At 63.9% G+C, this 18,253-nt stretch overlaps 1 protein-coding gene across 3 annotated transcripts; it reads right to left on the bottom strand.

Moving 5' to 3' along the window:
* Window positions 1-315: 315 nt before the first annotated feature.
* TNNT3 (troponin T3, fast skeletal type) lies at window positions 316-17,693 on the bottom strand. Of its 3 annotated transcripts, none has more exons than XM_060158198.1 (16): window positions 17,560-17,693; window positions 14,395-14,427; window positions 14,269-14,282; window positions 12,579-12,596; window positions 12,388-12,429; window positions 11,426-11,446; window positions 11,205-11,219; window positions 8,518-8,536; window positions 5,826-5,871; window positions 4,486-4,602; window positions 4,331-4,408; window positions 3,987-4,100; window positions 3,794-3,903; window positions 3,614-3,704; window positions 2,558-2,598; window positions 316-517 (listed from the first exon to the last, which is right to left on the bottom strand). In XM_060158198.1, exons 2-16 carry the CDS (start codon window positions 14,409-14,411, stop codon window positions 463-465), a joined length of 798 nt encoding a protein of 265 aa, XP_060014181.1. In that variant the 5' UTR covers window positions 14,412-14,427; window positions 17,560-17,693; the 3' UTR covers window positions 316-462. The 3 variants fall into 3 exon arrangements, with proteins under 3 accessions (XP_060014181.1, XP_060014180.1, XP_060014182.1); XM_060158197.1 differs by lacking the exon at window positions 2,558-2,598 and adding an exon at window positions 1,902-1,942 and having other exon boundaries at window positions 17,560-17,685; XM_060158199.1 differs by lacking the exons at window positions 11,426-11,446; window positions 12,388-12,429 and having other exon boundaries at window positions 17,560-17,690.
* Between the last annotated feature and the right edge of the window lie 560 nt (window positions 17,694-18,253).

The following is an 18,253-nucleotide window of genomic DNA, read 5'->3' as shown; positions in this document are numbered from 1 at the left end:
AGCCAAGCTCTACTGCCCCAAACCAGCTTCAGAGCTGACCTGGGGGGCTGGGCGCTGGGGTGGAGAACTGAGCAGTGTGTGGGCTCTCGGAGTGGAGACAGAAGGTTCTAGGGGTGAAAACCCGTTGACAGAAGTGGAAGCCACTGGCAGAGCTGGTGAGCGTCCGGGGCATAGCGCTCACGGCACAGTAGAGCCATGGCCCCGCGGTCTCCTGAGCTGACCCCTGAGATGACTGCCCAGGGTCCTGCGGGCCCCCTAGCTGCAGAATGGCCACCACCCCCCCCAGGGCCCCATCCATGAGCCAGGGCACACCTGTCCGAGGGGAGTCTGCTAGCTTTATTTACAGACCCCAGAGGTTGGGGGCAGCGAGGACAGAGACACAGGAGGTGCCCGGGAGCTGGATGCCTCCATGTGGGCCCCACAGGCTGAGGGTCTCTGCCTCTGGGAACTTCTTCGGTTTCTTTACTTCCAGCGCCCTCCGACTTTGCCCTTGGCCGTGGTCCCGGCCTTCTTGCTGCTACAAATGGGAAGCAAGGTGGTCTTGAGCATGAGGGTGCCCGGGACCCTGGCCAACCCCTCCCCTGACCCCTGGCAGACCCCAGACCCTGGCAGCTCTGCCCGGCCCGGCTCTGGAAGCCCCAGCGCGTCCCCCAGCTCCAATCCAGCAGCAGTGACTCACCTGTACCTGCCTAGCCAGGCTCGGGCGGCTTTGCGCAGAGGGAGTCAGTGAGGCTAAGTGGGGGCTGGCGAGACCCTGGTCCCCCTCCCCCTCCCTCCCTCCCCCACCCGAGGGGCTCGAGACACAGGCGGCAGGGAGACTCTGGGGCCCTACGTCAAGCAGATCGCGTGGGAAGCTGCCACCTTCCCAGCTACTTTGTCCTGAAAAGAGTCTCTGCGCCCTGAGTCACAGCCTCCTGGGGCAGTGGGCTATTCTGGTCCTGCACTCCAGGCCAGCAGTCCCAGCCTGGTGGACTCGGCAGCAGGGAGGGTCTTGTTCCAGAATCAGCCACTGGCTAGAACTGGACCCTGGGGTCGGGAGGTCCCACCCCAAGGGACGGTGGTCCTCAGGAATCCGCTGCATCTGGCTGAGCCCTCTGCACTCCAGTGAGCCGGGAGCGAGCTGGGGGCCGAGTTAGGATGCGCTGGTGATCAGAGCTCTTTTTTTGGGCTTCGGGCTGGAATGGGCCCTGCAGCTCCCAAGGCTTCAGGAGAAGGCCCGGCGCTGGGGCTGTGCCCACAGCCTGAGAACCCTCCCAGCCATGCACACGCACGCACACACACGTGCTCATGCACATACCTGGCCAAACGGCCCCCTCTCGAAGGGACCTGCAAAAGCCCCTGCCCTGCACAGAGGCAGGGAGGAGGGCGCGTCTCCTTCACCCGCCCCACTGCCCACCTTGGGGCGTGCCCCATCTCGGCCACCAGGCTCCGGGACAAAATCCCTCTCCGGACCTTACCCAGCAGTTATTGTAAAGGGTCCCATGGACCCCGAGGGTTCACCGTCCTGAGGAGCCAGTGATTTCACCCAGGGCCACGGAGGAGCTGGTGACAAAGCCCAGGCCCCAGGTCACCTTTGAAATGACACGCTGCTGGCATGTCCAGGCGCCCAGTCTGGCTTCACCAGGCCACTCTGAAGGCTGCCCAGGGGCTCCTGCCAGCCCTCCCCCAAGCTGCCATCCTTCTGGGCTCTGGCGTTAGGGCTGAGAGGAGGCTGTGGGTCCAGGGGTGCAAGGTCCCGACCTGCTGGCCCAAGTGGCCGTCTGGCTAGTCCTGTTACTACCCGCTGAAGGCCAGCGGCCACCGACACAGGCTGAAATCGCCAGGGCCCTGGCGCGCCCGTGGCAGCTGACCCGTGGGGCCGTGTGTCCCGTGCAGAGCAAGGGACGGGCAGAGCTACTCACTGCTTCTGGGCCTGGTCGATGCGGCTCCTGAGGTTGGTAATCTGCAAACAACACAGGCGACTTACCTGCCGCGTCCAAGCAGGGCCAGGCCGGGGAGTGGCCTCCTGCCCTGTGGGCCCCTCGGCGGCCCTGGCAGGTCTCGGCGCTCTTACTGCGTCCCGGCTCCTTTGGTTGGAGGACCCTTGGGCTTGTGCCTCCGACCTACTCTTGATGGCCCGAGCTGGAGACCTGGGCTATGACACACAGCAGCCCAGGAGCTGCCACTTACCTTCCAGACTCTGTGGGGTGTGGGGCAGGGGGCACGGGGCGGAGGCGAGGCTTGCAAGCAGAGCCCCTACCTGGCGGGCCCGAGCTCAGAGCCCTGCGGCCTCTCAGTCCTCCGCCCAGCTGCTCTCCCCTGCCGACTGCCCGGGGGGGGGGAGGCTGGGGGAAGGCAAGGCCCGGCCCCCGCTGCCAGCCGAGACAGCAGGTCAGCCTCAGCAGCCCCCAGGTGGCAGGCAGGGGGGAGGAGGAAGGCGGGAGGAGAAGAGGAAGGCCTCCGGGGTCTCCGTGCCCCCTGCCGCCGACACCTGCAACGACCCAGGTTTTCGCCATGCGAGAGGCCCACCGTGCATGAACACTCAGAGCCTGGTCCAGGGTGGACCCCGGCTACTTACAACTTGGCCAGCATCTCCACTCTGGCCCGGACGTTCATGATCTAGAAAGACCGAGACGGTTAGGGGGCTGGGTGGGCAGTTGAGGCTCCGGCACCCACCGTGTGCTGGGCTATTCTGGGCCAGGGCTCGTGTGTTTCTTTTAGCGCCCGGGGACCCATCGTGGGCCATGCACAGTCTGTCAGGCAGCAGTTCGGCCCTGGCTCAGCCTCCTGGACAGGAGTAGGGCCGCTCTGGGCTCTCTCTGAAGCCCATTTCCGAGGCCGGCCCTCCCAGGGGAGTATCAGCAGAGAGCCGTGATGCCCCCACGCCTGGTCCTGCCTGCAGGCCGGCAGCGATACACAGGCCCCTGGGGGTGGCCTGGGAGGGGTGTGGTCCTGCTCCAGTTAGAGGTGGGGAAACCGAGGCGCAGGAAGACCAGGCAACTCGCCCAAGGGCACTGGGATCCTGAGAAGGAGGCAGGACTTGCCTGTCTATCAGTACTGGTCTCCCACACCCTCCATCTCAGGGGCCAGTAGAGGAAGCTGGGAGAGGTGCCCTGAGAGTGGAAGGTCCTCTCCCCGGGACCCTGGAGGCCAGAAGGGTCTGGGCTTCACGCAGCGGGTCCTTCCCCAGGACTGGTGCCCCCAGCCCCACCCCCAGGCCCAGACTCCGAGGGACGGTGTCCACCCAGGGCTGCCGTCCTGAGTCGTGAGCCCCTCTCAGGCAACTCCTGGCGCCCAGCCCCCGGGGGAGGGGCACTGTCCCAGCCCCCTCCCCAGCTCTGAGCTTGGGGGCCTGGGAGGGGACTGGGGAGGACCCCCACCACAGAGGAGCTTGGTGCCAACCTGGTGGGCTTGGGACACTGCTGGCTTTCCACGGTCTCCCCCCAGCCCCCCGAGGGCACTCTGCCCCAATGCTCCCTCCCGCCAGCCCTGGGAGCCAGAACGATGTGGGGAGACTGGCCTGGAGGACACCCAGGCAGGGCCCCTGCAGGGCAGGGGCCTCGGCGGGGTCCGGGGGGACTCGAGGTGCCCAGAGGTGCCCGCTGGCAGATGAGGGCACAGGAGCTTAGCTCACTTCGTATTTCTGACGCTTCAGCTTCTCCGCGTACTCAAACTTGTTGGTCTCCAGCTGGTACAGGGTTTCCCAGAGCTCCTTGGCCTTGTCCCTGGGGAGGGAGTGGCAGAGAGGGAGGTTGGCAGGTCAGCCCCGGGAGGCTGGGGCCGGGCCCCCCCACACCCCGAGGGGCGTCCTCACGTGAGCTTCTCCTCGCTGAGGTGGTCGATGTTGAGGGGCTTCCGCCGCTCGGCCAGGACTTTCTTCTTCATCTCCCGGGCCGTCTGCTTCTTGCCTCTCTTCTGGTCAGCCTGAGGGGACACGACAGTGGGGACGTGGCACGGCTGGCCTGGGGGCGTGGCGGGGACCCCCGGGCCACAGGCCCCGTGCTCACCTTGGCCAGGTAGCTGCTGTAGTTGACGCCCATGGAGGACAGGGCCTTCTTCTTCTTCAGGTCGTCCTCGGCCTTCCTCTTGGCGTCCTCTTCCTCCCGCCGGGCTTTCTCCTCCTGCGGAGACCCCACCCCAAGACCTCAGGGCAGGCATCGAGGACTGCCTGGGCTTGGAACCTTCTGGAAGGTCCAGGTCCTGGTCGGGTCAGCCCTCTCGCGGGGGTCCTGCAGGGCGTGGGGACCTAAGCCACCGGCCCGGGTCCTTGGCCGGTGTCAAGGGGAACGTCGGGAGAAGGGGGGTCTGGGAGCCCGGTGTTTTTGGGGCCGGGGGCTGGGGGGTCCCTCACCGCCAGCCTGTTCTGACGCTCCCTCTCCTTCTCGGCCCGGATCCTCTGCTGTTCAGCTCTCTCTGCACGGCGCTTCTCCTGCAGCCGGACGAGGGCCGGGTCACCGCGGCCTGGCCACCCCGGGCCCGCGCCCGCCCACGGTTGCCGGCACTCACGATTCTCTCCTTGAGCGCGACCAGCTCCTCTTCCTCCTTCTTCCGGGCCTCGAAGTGGCTGTCGATGAGAGCCTGCAACTCCATGAGGTCTTTGTTCTGCCGCTTCTTCTGGATGTCCTGTGTGGAACAGGCCCGTCACCCCCAGCCCTCCTCCGGAACTCCGGGCTCCCTGGCCCTCCTGGGGGCCGGCGGCTGCCTGCTCCCTTAGCCACAGGGTAGGAGCGGTGCCCTCCCCGTGGTGAGTCCAGGCCGGGCGCGGCCCTGAGGTCAGTCAGCCCCCCCGGGACGGACTGGCCCTGACATGGCCCCGTTGTCGTGCCCAGAGGTGCCCTGCGTGGCTCGGGCAGAGAGGAAACTGGGGAGTGAGGTAGCCTGTTGGATACACAGATGGATGGGTGGGTGAATGGATGGGTGAGTGGATGGGTGGGTGGGTGGGTACGTGGATGAGTGGGTAGGTAAATGGATGGATGGATAGATGAATGGATGGATGAAGGCTATAGATGGTTGGAGGAAAGGACAGATGGGTGGATGCACAGATGGATGGATGGATGGATAGATGGTTGGGTGGGTGGAGGATGGATGGATAGGTGGGTGGGTGGGTGGAGGAAAGCATGGATGTGTAGATCGGTGGGTGAGTATCTGGTTGAGTGGATGGATCGATGGATGGGTGGATAGATGGTTGGGTGGCCGGAGGATGGATGGATAGGTGGGTGGGTGGGTGGGGGGAGGAAAGCATGGATGTGTAGATCGGTGGGTGAGTATCTGGTTGAGTGGATGGATGATGTGTGGATAAATGGATAGATGGTTGGGTGGGCGGAGGATGGATGGATAGGTGGGTGGGCGGGTTGGTGGAGGAAAGCATGGATGTGTAGATCAGTGGGTGAGTATCTGGTTGAGTGGATGGATGGATGGATGGGTGGATAGATGGTTGGGTGGGCGGAGGATGGATGGATAGGTGGGTGGGTGGGTGGAGGAAAGCATGGATGTGTAGATCGGTGGGTGAGTATCTGGTTGAGGGGATGGACGATGGGTGGATAGGTGGATGGGTGAGTGACGGATGGATGGGCTGATGAATGGAGGGATGAAGGATACAGACGGATGGAGGAAAGGACAGATGGGTGGATGCACAGATGGATGGATGGGTGGGGGAGGAGGGAAGAAAAGTATCTATTACTGGAGGAGTTTCTTCCGGTCCAGGAATGAATTAAAGCAGAATTGCGTGGAACCAGGGAGCCTGAGCTATGGCTGCTCTAGAGGAGGTGACCTCCTCAGGCTTAGCCTGCAGCCTGGAAGCTGGGGGCTGCGGGGAGGGTGTGTTGATCTGGGTCCCGGAAACTTACATCGAAGTCTACTTTCTCCCCTTCCGGGATCTTAGGAGCCGTGAGTCTGAAGAAGAGAGAGAGGCTCATGAGTGGAGACGAGTGGGGACCCCACCAGGACAGCTGGCCTGACCCAACCCGGCCTGGCCCTCCCGCCTTCAGCCTGGCACCTGGCCGGGGACACACTGCCTGACCTTTGCTCTTATCACACATATAACCTACTGTCCCCAGAATGGCTTGACCCTTCGAGGAGGTTTCAAGCATCCCTCTGTTTTGCCAACTTCTGGACCTCGCAAGAGCTGTCTCGCCCCCCTCTGTCCAGGAAGGGTAGCCTAGCTTTCTTTCTCAAACAAATAAACAAATGTGGCGAGGTCAGACCAGAGGGCAGGGTGGTCACCGCACACCCTCCCAGGGCCTTTGGCCTCTGCGGTCAGGAACGGCTGTCTCGGATGACCCTTTGCGTTTCTCTGGCCTCTCTTTGATCTTTCTTTCTGGGGACCCAGAGGAAGGGGGGCTGGGCAGAAAGCAGTGCGAAGAAGAAATGAGACCTCTCCCTGAATCCGGCCGGCTGTAACAGCCATGCTCTCCACCCTCCCCTGAATACATTTCAGATGGAGCAAAGAGTTAAATCAACAAGAACAACAACAATTTCTTCAAAAAAGAAGAAAGTGGAACTGAATATGGACCGGGATGCTGGCGCAGGAAAGGATTTTCTAAGCTCGGAAGGTCCTGCTCGGGAACTCCATGCAAATGAAAAACTTATGGACATGGAAAAAGACACAGCGCAAAAGGGGGGAAAGAAAAACCAGACTAGAAAAATCTTTTCAGCAAATACAGAGAAGACTTATATCCTTATGCAAACTGATGATTAAGAAAACACAGAGACACCCCCGCCGTTAGATAAATGGGCAGAGAGCGTAAGCTAGCAGCTCCCCAAGAAGAAAGACCACCAGTCAACACACGAGGGAAAGGCCATCAAAGGAATGCGAAGGAAAACAACCCAGAGAGGCCGTTTCTCATCCATCCGCCAGAGGCTCCGTGTGCAGGCGCGTCGCGGTCCCCGGGCGTGCGGCGTGGAGACCGCGCTGGCGGCCCTCGTGGAAGCCGTTTGGCAGACGATATCAAAAGCCTTAAGAACGTTCCTACTCTTTGACCCAGTAATTCCATTCTGGGAATGAGGCCTAGGGAAATAACCCGAAAGACAGAAAATGCTTTCCACCCAGCGTTATTTATGATAGTAAAATATTGGGGAAAGCCTTAATATCCTGCAATAGAGGAATGGTTAGGAAAATTATGGTTTGTCCAATTGATGGAATATTATGTGGCCATTCAAAATATTTAAGAAGACTATGTAAAAACATGGAAAAATACTTAGAAACAGCGCTGCATTTTAAAAAAAGCAGAATTCAAGGCTGTATAGACAGGACGATGTTTGAAAAACAGCTCAGTTTCAGTCTTTTTTTCCGAGCCCGATGCATGGAAAAAGAGTAGGAAGAAATAAGGCCTTTTTATTCCTTTCTACTCTTTTCCGCAGTCTGGCAGGCGGGGTGGGAGAGTTATAGATGATTTTTTTTCATTGGACTTTTACGTATTTTCCAAATTTTCTTTAATGAGGTGTTTTATTTTCATAATGAAAACACAAACATTTTTTTAAAACTAGAAAATATCTTGTGACCCGGCAGCTTTCTTTAAAACTGCTGAAAAATAAAGTGTAACGGACGGAAATGTGCTGGCTATACGTTCACATATTTCCAGTCTTCTTTGGAGAGTCCGTAAGGCTCCCCTAAGTGGGAGCGAACACTTGGCGTGCGCTCATACGCGCTGACATTCCATCCCGTGCAGAGCAAAGGCAGGCATGAATCCTCTGAAGGATGGGGGGGTGAAGCATGTGCAAAGTGCCGTGGCTTCGTACGTACTTATCAGAAACAGAAAAGTCAGGAAAGTCGGATTAAAAGAAAACATCTCTGAACCACTCACTGACATGTGGGCAAAACGAGAGAAAGAAAGTCCCTTCAAGCAAGGAAGATGGTTCCCCAGAGAGGGTCGAGGCCCCCGTGAAGGGAGGGATCGTGGCTGCGGTCAAGGTTTTGTTCCCAAGTGGATTTCAGGGGTGAGACCCTCCTTCCCACCGCCCCACTTTCACGCCTATTTCACATCTAGGGCCCTGGGAGATGGAGGGCAGCAGGCCGGTACAGGGGGGCCGGAGAGGGCACAGGGAGCTGCGTGGGGCCTCCCTCTCTCTGCCCTGTCTTCCCCAACTTCCTGCACCCTTCCTCCCTCCGTCCATTGTCTCCTCCTGCAGGAAGCCCTCCTTGCCAACACTGGATGATCCGGGGCAGAACCACGCCCGACTGGACTTCCAGAGTCTGTCTCTGCCCGTCTCTGGGAGGTCTGACCCCCACCTGTGTGTGTGTGTGGGGCTCTCCCCAGTGACCCCATTCCCATGATGCCTCAGCAGAAATCTGGAACCTTCAACACCAAACCAAGGAGCAAAGAAGCAGCTGCTGCTCTCAGGGGGTGGGGTTTCCAGAGCCTGATGCACTTTGCTGCTTCCTCGGGGGCCTGGAGCCCAGCCCTGGGGCACCTGGTTCCGCAGGTGGCCTCGGGCCCCGTCCAGCCTGCCCGCCCGGGCTTCTCCTCCAAGCCTGGGCTCCAGGCCTCACCCTGCCCGCCCCACCCGCCCGACGTCCATCCCTGCCCACCCCACACTCACTTGAGTCTTGGCTTCTCCTCTGGTCAGCAGGGCACCGGCGTGGGGAGAGGGGAGAGGGGAGAGAGACCAAGTGAGATGGACAGCGCACTCCGGCCACCGGGTCCCTGGGGGCTCAGGCTGGGGGCAAAGACCCCACCAGGGGCAAAGGGGGTCTTGCCCCCACTCTGGGCCCACGGAGGTCCCTGTGGGGTCTGAGGAGAGGAGCTCGGGTGCGGGGCCCAGGACACCGGCGGGAGAAGCGAAAACGGAGCCCAGACATAGAGCATCCTCAGGGGGCAGAGGCAGGAAAGAAAGACCAGAGATGGCGGTGGGGGGGGCGGAGGGGGGGCAAAGACCGGGGTGGGGGGAGCATTCCCCTGCCCAGGCTGCGGTCTGCTGGCCGTTCCCCACTGACCGCCCCATCATGGTGTCAGGCAGCGCTAAGTCCCGAGGCAAACGCAGAGCGAAGCTGCAAGGCCTGGCCTTCGGAGGCCCCGGTGCTGGGAGAAGAGGACAGACAGGCGGGCAGGCGCGTCTGCAGGTCTGTGCGGACGAGCTGCGTGCGGCCAGGGGCCTTACCTGCCTCACCCTCCCACCCTCCCTCGGCATCTTCAGGAAAATGCACACGCAAGAGGAAGCGGCAGGGCAGCAGGGGTGAGTCGGGGTGCGAGCAGGGGTACGGGTGAGGGCCCAGGGCCGACACCAGCCAGGGGGCACACCCTGACCCCTCTTCCCCTGGGTGTGCGTTGGCCTGGACCCTGTTTGTGACCCCAGCTGAAGGCCAGAGAACTTGCGTCTGGGTAGGGGCTGGAGGAGCTGTGCGGCCAGGATGCCCCAGGAGAGACCCGGCCCCACCCCAGGAGGCGGTGGCTGGAGAGGCCGCTGACGGCCTGTGGGTGCTGGCTGCCGGCTTCTTTGAGTCTTTCCACCGGGGGTGAGCAGTTCTGGGGACCGAACGCCTGGGTTTGGTTGGGCTGAAGCCCGAGGGGGTCTGGAACAACTCGGTTAATAAAGCTTCTTGGGGCCTCAGACCTGGTCAGTCCCAGCCCAAGGAGACGAGGGTGCTCACGCAGAGCCCCGAAGGGCCCTGCGTCCGCTCGGCCCCAAGGTGGGGGCTCCTGACTCCCAAGGGAGCCTGTCCCAGCCCCTTAAGAGGCTTCTCTTGCAGAGCCTGGCTGGGCCATCTCACAGGACTGGGCTTACGACAGGTGGCCTGTCCGGGCTGCAGCCCTCAGACCTGAGACCCCACCTGGCTGGGCTAACCCAGCCACCCTCACGTGGGGGGCTGCTTCATTTGACCCTCCCTGCCTCCCCGGGCCCTGGGGAGGTCCTGGCCGGCCTGGATGCAGCCCGGGATCTGCAGGGGGCCTGGCAGCACCCTAGCCCCATCCTTCAGTCCCTGCCCTGGGCCCTTTGGTGGCAATGACGCCTGGCCGTCAGCCTGTCTGAACCGCCAACGCCCCCTGCACTTGGTCTGGCCCCAGGCCTGTTGGGGGTGGGAGGGCCTTGGGCAGGGTCTCCCCTCACATCCCCCTCGGCTCACAGATCGCACGGTTCCTTAGCACCCAACCCCACTCCCACAAAGAGCGCCCCCAGCCCCCTGGCACGACTCAGTTTTCAGGCGGGCCTGACGTCACTTCCCCCCGCACCTGGTGGGGGGCTATGAGCTTGGGGAGACTGAGGGAGACGGCGCTTTGGGAGCAGACGCCAGGGGAGGGTGTGGGGGGAGGCCAGGTACCACGCAGCAAAGCTCCCCAGGCAGCAGGCAGGCGGGCAGCGGCCCGGCATCGCCAGCCCTGTCTGTCTGTCTGTCTGTTGGCCTCAGGGCCGGTTCCAGGGTGACCTGGTGACCTTGTGACCACCACAGCCCTTGCTTGCACCCCGGTTCCTGCAAGGCTCAGCATTCGCTGCCCGACCCTCAGGGCCGGCACATCCCTTTCTCTTACAGGTGGCCTCGCTTCGGGGGCTGTGCTCCGGGTTCTGGCCCAGCCGGGAGGCCCCCTGTGGCCCCCTGAGACATTGTGTGAAGGCAGGGGCTGCCCGACTAGGGCGCTGACTTGAGCCCGCACCGCCGTCACCTCCACCCCGGGTAGGGCAGGCCCACCCAGGGGGCCTCCTCGCGCCTGGGTGTGTCTGGCTCCAGCCCAGGCGATGGGTGGGATGCTGGGACCTGACTGATTGCTCGTTTGCACGCAAGGCCCCCAGCTGTTCCGGGTCCCCGACATCCCCACCTCAGCCTCAGCCTGACTTTCTGCTTCACCCCACTTGCCTCTCCACCCTTCCTTTAGCCCCCGCCTTACTTCCCCTCTCTGCCCTGCTATCTGGGACAGGGCGGAGGCCACCTGCCCTGCCTCTCCTCCTCTGCTCTTCCCCACCCAGCCCTGGTGGATCCCGAGGGTCCCAGTGGACCCCAGCACAACCCTCTCGAGGCCCACACCCGTCTCAGGCCCTACACTCGGCTCTGCTCTTGACCTTGGGCTGACCGCCTCCATCTGCCTGCCGGTGACCCAGGAACGGCCTCGTGCCCCCAGCCCTGAAGGCCCTCTGCCTGCTTCCCGGCAGCCAGTCCCGCCTGAGCCAGCGCCCCAGGCCTGACTGTCCCCACCCTGTCCCCAGCAGGAATGGCAGCGAGAGTCATGCAGGGAAGGAGGAAGAAGTGGTGGGGGCTCAGGCCCCGGTACGGGGACTGGGGTCGGGGGCGAACCTACCTTCCTGGACTTCCTCTGCAAAAGCGGCACCGTGGGGGGAAAGGGGGGGAAGAGAGAGAACCAGCTGTGAACCTTGGGGCAGAGGCTGAGGGGAGGGGAGCCGCGGGCGAGCGGAACACACGGTGAGTAGGTTACGCGGCCCCTCTCGTTCTTCGCGGCCGGGAGGCAGCTCACACACGTGTGCACATGCGCCCACACGAGACTGAAGTCATGGCACCTACCTGGTTCATGAACTTCATGGACTAAGGAGGCCATGCGTGGGTCAGGGGTCAAAGGAGAAAGGATCCAAGGTTAATGGAGACAGCCGGTGGCCATGGGAGGGTCAGTGGCCGAGGCCGAGGGGTGGGGAGGGTGCGGGGAGTGAGCGAGACAAGGGCAGTGCTGGCCCGGGGCAGCGTCCCCCCAGGCCCCGTCCCTGCCTCTCCTCGGAGTTTCCCGCCCCGCTCTCTGCTCCTGTCAGGACTTCGCTGCTGGGCACGGGGCTGTCGGGGCCCTGCCTGCCTCTGCCGCCTCCCCTCTTCCCGCCATCTTCAGGCCCCCAGAAGACTTCCGTGCAGGGGCAGGGCTGTGACCCGGCGGGGTGGGACCAGGGGCTGGGGGCCTGTAGCCCAGGAAGCTTCCTACCAGCCCGAGAGTGGGGGACACGCCTGCCAGGGCGCTCGGGCAGCAGGCGCCAGCCCTCAGCTGCTCTGACCAAGGACCCAAGCACGGCTGGGGAGTGACAAGGGCTCCGGCGGGGGGCTGACGGGCCCGGCTCAGGGCGCTGACCGCGGGGCCTGCCCCGCCATCGCCCTGTGCTCACCGAGATCCGGCCCGGGTCCCCGGCCCTGCCGAGGGGTCGGGCGCCGTGGGGCTCTGAGGTACCCACCCTGGGGTGGAAGGCTGGCTTCAGGGCTGTCTCCGGGGCAGCTAGGTCTACATCTGGTCCAGCAGTCCCCCCACTGACCAGCCCTCCCTGGGCCGGGGGTGGAGGACCCCGTCTGCCACCCTGCCCATGTTTGGGGGTGCGGGCCCTCGGGGCCCCCTATCTGGTCAAGCTCTGGCCGTGGTTAATGGGTTACGCTGGGGCCACATGTGGGGGCCCCTTGGCTGGCTGGCGCCTGACTGTTCCCCCCCGCCCCCCGCTGCGTGTCCCAGCCAGCCCCGGGCGCCCCATGTGGCCAGAAGCCCTGTGTCCTCGTACCTTCCTCGTGGACCTCATGGGTTTCTGCAGGCGAGGGGGGCGCTGGGTGTGCGGTGGCAGGAGGAGAGAGGAGAGGTTAGGCCAGGAGCACACTGCACGTCCTTAGGCGGGGGAGGCACGCAGGGTCACTGAGGTCGGGGGGCAGAGGGCTGGAGGGTGGGCGGGGGGCTGGGGTCCTGGACCCCACTTACCTTCCTCCTGGGCCTCTTCTGAGGAGGGAGCCAGAGGGTGCAGGAGGGAGAGAGGGAACAGGACAGCTGTTAGGGGCCACGTGGTGGGGGCGAGGAAGGGAGGCAGTCCCAGGTGCAGGGGAGGGTGGTGGGCAGCAGGCGCTCCAGGGACCGGGGGAGGCTGGCCCTGCTTCAAGGGCCTGCAGGACCTCAGAGAGCTCAGGCCTCGGCCTCGCCTCTGCAGTGTGACCTCCTCCCGGTCCTGGGGGTCTCCGAGCCCCTTCCGCATCCGCGGGGAGCCTGCTCTGGACTGCGGTGCCTGTGCACCGGAGGGTCTCGCTAAGTCTGACTCTGAAGGTGTCATGGGACAAGCCCAGGAGACGTGGGCCTGAACGCGGGCGGCCAAGGCAGGTCTTAGAGGACCCAGCTCGGGGGACCTGTGCCCCCGGCCCCGTCGCCTTCCCTGGCGAAGGGCGGCTCCCGGGGCCACGGCTCCCTCTCAGAAGGAGTCTTTCTACCTTTTCAGCCGAAAAAGAAATGTTTTGCTCACGTTGTTAGGGCAGCCAAGTGTTTTCAAAATATTTTCAAAACCTAGCGCCCAGAACGCCCCACAGGAGAAGCCTGCCTGGTGGAGTTCGGGAAAGCCTTCCCGCGCTTGAGCGGGTGCCAGTGGCCGCGCACGGGCGCCCGTCGGGCCTGAGAACCGCCCGCGCGCGCCCTTCCCAGGGGCCGCGGCTCCGCTCCCACGCCTGCCTGGGCACGGCCCACCAGGAGGCTCCCACAGACTTGGGCTAGGGAGGGGTCTCCAGATCCGCCTGGAGGTTCCTGCTCCCAGAGGGAGGGGGGAGGGAGGATGCTGGGAGAAACCGAGAGAGACACAGAGACAGAGACACAGGCAGAGACAGAGAGAGGCAGAGCTGTGGAGAGGCAGGCAGGGCCCACACACCCAGACGTGCTATTAACGGCGTGAGTGTCTTCACAACCAAATCCCAGGTAGCTTCACACACCATGGACACCGTGGATGAGGTTATTATGTATAAGTAACACATAACAATGCAAAAAGTATTAATGAGGGATCAGTGAGTGCTTCCTGTTAATCGAGTAACGAGGCGGGCAGTTAGGGGTGATGGCAAGTGGGGATTAAGGATGAGGAAGGTGGACAGTTACTTGGTGAGTCTGTGGGGGGGACTGGAGGCCCCCTGGGGACGAGAGTGGACATGTGGGGCGGGGGGACTTCCGGGGCTGCCTCGGTTACCGTCCCTCTCTACTCCTCTGCCAGGGGTAGAGCAAAGGAGAGGGGCCAGCTAGAGGGCGCGCCGGGGACCAGCCTGGGAGGCGAGGAGGGCGGCGCCCGCCTGCCCCGTCGCCCACTGCCACGCCACTCCGGCCGGCCAGAGAGGGGCCCGGGAGGAGGAAGAGGCTCTGGCGGTGACTGGCTCCCGGGGAGGGGTCTGGGCTGCGGAGGCCCAGGTCCTATCCTGGGAGGGCGGCCCCGCTGCCCAGACGAGCCTGCAGTGCAGGGACTGGGCCTCGGGCCCTGGCCTTTGAGAAGAGGTGCAGGGGCAGGAGTGGGAGCCCATTCACAGGGGGGGCGATCGGACGCGGCTTCCAACGGGGGCTCCCTGGGAGAGGCTCCAGCAGCGGCTGGCCCTCCCCACCTGGACTTTCTGTCTAGAGGCTGATGCAGAGACAGTCTGGCTTCCACACTTACCCTCGACGTGTTCACTGTGGGGGAGAGAGGGGGAGGGGGTGAGGGGGTGGGAGCTCTCGGCGGGGGGTCCTCTGACCTCTGAGCACAGCCGAGGTCCAGGGGTCCCGAGGCAGGGCGGGTACTCACACTTCCTCGTCAGACATGGTGGGTGGGTGGTTTCTGCAGGGGTGGAGGGAGACCGGGGTGAGGATTACGAATTGCCTTGACCTAGAGGGGCTGGAATGGGTGGGGGATGGACCCTTGGAGTGGGGCTGCAAGGGGACGCCCGTCAACAGGGGTCTTGGGCCAACTCTCCGGCCTTGGGCGGGCGGCTCCTGCGCTCGGGGCCTCCCCAGCAGGCCGCCTGGCTTCCTCCAGGGCTCCAGGCCCCCCAGCCCTCTTCGCCCCTGATCTGATCCCATTCCGCCCCCCTTCCTGCCCTGGCTCCAGCCTGGAGCTTGGACTCCCGGAGCTGGACGGGATGCTGGAAGGTCGTGGCAGGGCAGACATCCTCTCTATAGCATTCCCCAAGGAGGGTCATCCAGGATGCACGCAGCTCGTCCAGGCCGGCGGGGGGCGGGGGCGGGGGCGGGGGCCCGCGGGCTGCTCTGCACCGCGGAGCCGTGCTGCTGCTGCGGCCTCAAAACCTCCCTCTTGGTGGTCTCTGCTCTCGGGCCTAGATGGGGGGGGCTCCCAGGGAGCCCCCAAATTACAGAGCTTGGCACCTCCGAGTGGGAACCTTGGACCTTCCCTGGCCTTTCCGCCCGCCATCCCCACAAGGCCCCCTCCTCGGGTGTGAGCCCAGGCTCCCTTCTCTGACTGACGCTTTCCCGTTAGGACCCCGTGTCCTCTTATGGGGGTGCCCAGGGATCCCCTGGGGTCTCCCGTGGCCCTCTGCAGAGCCCTCTTCCAGAATCACAAGCGTGCACGAGACATTCTGTTCCCCCACACGCACCCCCGTCTCCCCCTTGCCCCAGCAGACAGCAGACTGAGCCCCGGCTCGTGAGGACGGGGTCTGGGCTGTTTCTCTGTGGGGGCCCCTCAGCCTGGTGCCCGTGCCAGGCGCACATGGCCTCCAAGAACTGAGTGGACGGCCCCGTCCCTCCCTCAGCCTGCTTTCCCAGGCCCTGTGGATGCCCTTGAACGTGTCAACGTCTGCGGGGAAGCCTGTACCCGGGCCTGGCTGCATGTGTCCAGGTGTGGGCGGCGCCGGGCCAGCGCTCTCGGGGACCGTCTATCCGTGAGCTGGCCACCACACAGACCTGAGGCAGCCGGGCCTGGGAACGCTCGGAGCAGCTGCATCAGAATGTTGGCCCCGGGTTTCGAAAAACAGAGTTCATGACAACTTGCTACAGCTTGAAGACAATAGTTATGGCCCCCCGCCCCGGGAGATTTGTATAAGAAAAACACAAGTTCATCATCTAAAAATGCGTTTACATCGCATTGCTAAGGTGGGAACAGTTTTCCGAAGCCTCTGTCAAGAATGTTAATTTTCCCAGAGCAATTTAAGCTCCATGCAAAATTAACCAACGGATGGGTCTCTGCTAAGCCCTCCAGGAAGCCGAGCCGTTTTCTCGCATCCTGAGGTCCCTTCCCGGGGCTCTGCTGCCCCCTCAGGTTACAGCCTCTCGCTCGGTCTACAGCTGGGGTCTCACGGTCCCTCGGCCCAAACCCTCCTGGTGGGCCCTGCCCCTGGGTGTCGGGCCCCCGCCCCGCCCAGGCCACTGTCCTCGCCCTACTGTGCCCACCTCTCCCCCTGGCAGGGCCCGACACCTGTCAGCCGCCTTGACCACCAAGGGGTGGTCGTGGCCTGAGTCCAGGGGTGGGTTATTTTTAAGGAGCCAGTGGCAGCTGAGACGTCCAGAAATAGGCACCCGAATTAGCCAAGACACCTCTGCCCAGAAACCCAAGACGATGGGAGGGGGGACTGGGAAGGCAGCCCCCGCTCAGGTCTCGGCCTGCGTCCCCGCCCCCGCCAACCCCCCGCCTGTCCCCGGGGCTGGGCCTCTTGTCTTCTGGGCCAGAGTCCCAGGGGCCGTGCAGGCGGGCTCCCGCATACCCAGGCAGGGTGTCCTACCCTCTAAAGGGGGAAACTGAGGCCGCTCTGGGCTCCTTTTCTTCCCAGCAAAGCCCTGGGGCTGACACCACGGGCTGCTCTGTCCCACCCGCCCTCCCCCTGAGAGGGGCCCAGGGTGCGGTGTGCTTGGGGGCAGGGTGGCATTTCGACAGCTGAGAAGGAAACCAGTTGTCCATTTAATGTCCTGCCCCCAGAGGGGCCATTGTGAAAACAGCCTCTGAGGTCACCGCTCCTTGGGGACACCCTCTCCTTCCTTCCTTCCCAAGTGACAAGATGGGGGCGGGGAGGCAGGAGGCCCTGCCGCTCGCTTGCTGTGGGCCCTGACCCTGTTCCCTGACCCTCGCCCCCCCCCCCGACATCCCATCTCCTCTCAGAATGATTGAGGGCACCAGAGAGGCTGCTGCCCGGTGAAGGCGCCCCATCCCATGACGTCAGGAGGGTCAGCTGAGCCCTGGTTCGAGGGGGCACAGGAAGGACAGGAGGGGCCTCCTGGGAGTTCGTGCTCCTCGCGTCCAGGCTGAGGTGGGACACGTCTTCCTTGGGCAGACAGGACAGACGCCCAGCTCCCCACCCCTCCCTCTGTCCCCCCCCAGCCCAGGCCCCATCCACTCCAGGCCTTGGCCTCTGGGCTGCTGGGGTCCCCGCCACCCCTCCCCCAGACCCACTCCTGCGGTGAACCCCACCAGCCACCGTCGTAGCTGTCGTCTTTACAGACGGCGGCGTTAGAGGCGGTGGCCGCTGGGCCGAGGGCTCCAGCCTCCTGGGAGAAGCTGGCCGAGGCGCCCCTCAGCTCAGCAGAGCCCCGTGGAAACGCCAGGGCGGGGAGGGCGGCCGCACCGCAGCAGGTGGCCTCGAAGCCCTGGGCAGCGCCCCTTCCCGGCTTCTTCACCTCGAATCGTCACCGTTGTCTAGCCATCTGCCTTGGGACGACCCGCTCACCCCCGGGCCTTCTGGGGAGCCCCCTCCTTCCTCCTTCTTGGGCCTCCCCTGCCCCTGAACTCTGGTCTGGAAGGGCTTCCTCTGCCTCTGATGTTCAGAGAACGTCACCCCGCGATGCCAGCACGCCAGGCCGTTGGGACCCTGCGGTGGCTTCCTGGGTCTCCAGGACGCCATGCTTAAAGTGGCCAAAGGCTAGGGCGGCACAGCGTCCTGCACCTGGGGCCCCAGGACGCACCCAGGCCCACCGGCACACAGCAGGCCGGCCCGGTCCCGGGGCTGCCCTCAGACGTACTGACCTGCGGCTGGGTCTGGAGAGATGGGCAGGAGCTCCCTGCGGACAGGACCGGCTCAGGCACTGCCCGCTCGCCGCATGCTCTCATGTTATAGTGACATTCGATCTTTCCCGGCAGCCCATTGGCCAGGGGCTGTGTGGCCCGGGTGCGTGGGACGGGCGGGAAGGGGCTGTGCCTTGAGGCCCCTTACCAAGTATAGCAAGAACAGAGGAGGGGGCGCAAGGAGGCGAGGATGGGGGGGAAGGAGACGAGGGCCGTCCCCCTCCCCCAGGAAGTGTCAGCTTCTATTTTTACTCTCTGACAGTGGGCACATTCTTCACGGGCGGAGGAGGGTGAAGGAGGGCATTGGGTGGCCCTAGGGAGGAAGCTGAGGGCTCTCCTTGGGCCAGGCTGGTGTGGGGTCCCCAGAGCTGGGGCCCCACCTTCCCCGGGGGAGCTGCCCCTCCCTCCGAGGTGTCTGCCCAGGAAAGGCATCTGCCCGGCCAGGCTGCATTACGCAGGCCCCAGGCCCCTCCGCCTCCCCATCAGAGGCAGCGGCAGGAGGTCCCCGAGACCCCCAAGGATAGAAGACCCTGTGAGCCTTCGGCCAGGCCCTCGGCAGGTCCGAGCCCCACCGAGTGGTTCTCTGCGTGATGGCGTTAGGACATACAGCATAAATGGGCAACAGAAATACTAACTCAAGTCTGACTGGAGGGTC

Source organism: Lagenorhynchus albirostris, chromosome 9 (genome assembly GCF_949774975.1).
Source record: "Lagenorhynchus albirostris chromosome 9, mLagAlb1.1, whole genome shotgun sequence".
NCBI lineage: Eukaryota > Metazoa > Chordata > Mammalia > Artiodactyla > Delphinidae > Lagenorhynchus > Lagenorhynchus albirostris.
Note: the sequence above shows the minus strand (reverse complement) of the source record. Positions and strands in the feature narration are given on the sequence as shown.

Coding starts and splice junctions, on each gene's coding strand:
- TNNT3 (XM_060158198.1), bottom strand. Junction 3,904..3,986: donor ACAGCAGCTACCTGGCCAAG/GTGAGCACGGGG, acceptor GTGTCCCCTCAG/GCTGACCAGAAGAGAGGCAA. Junction 2,599..3,613: donor TGAAGCGTCAGAAATACGAA/GTGAGCTAAGCT, acceptor CGGTCTTTCTAG/ATCATGAACGTCCGGGCCAG.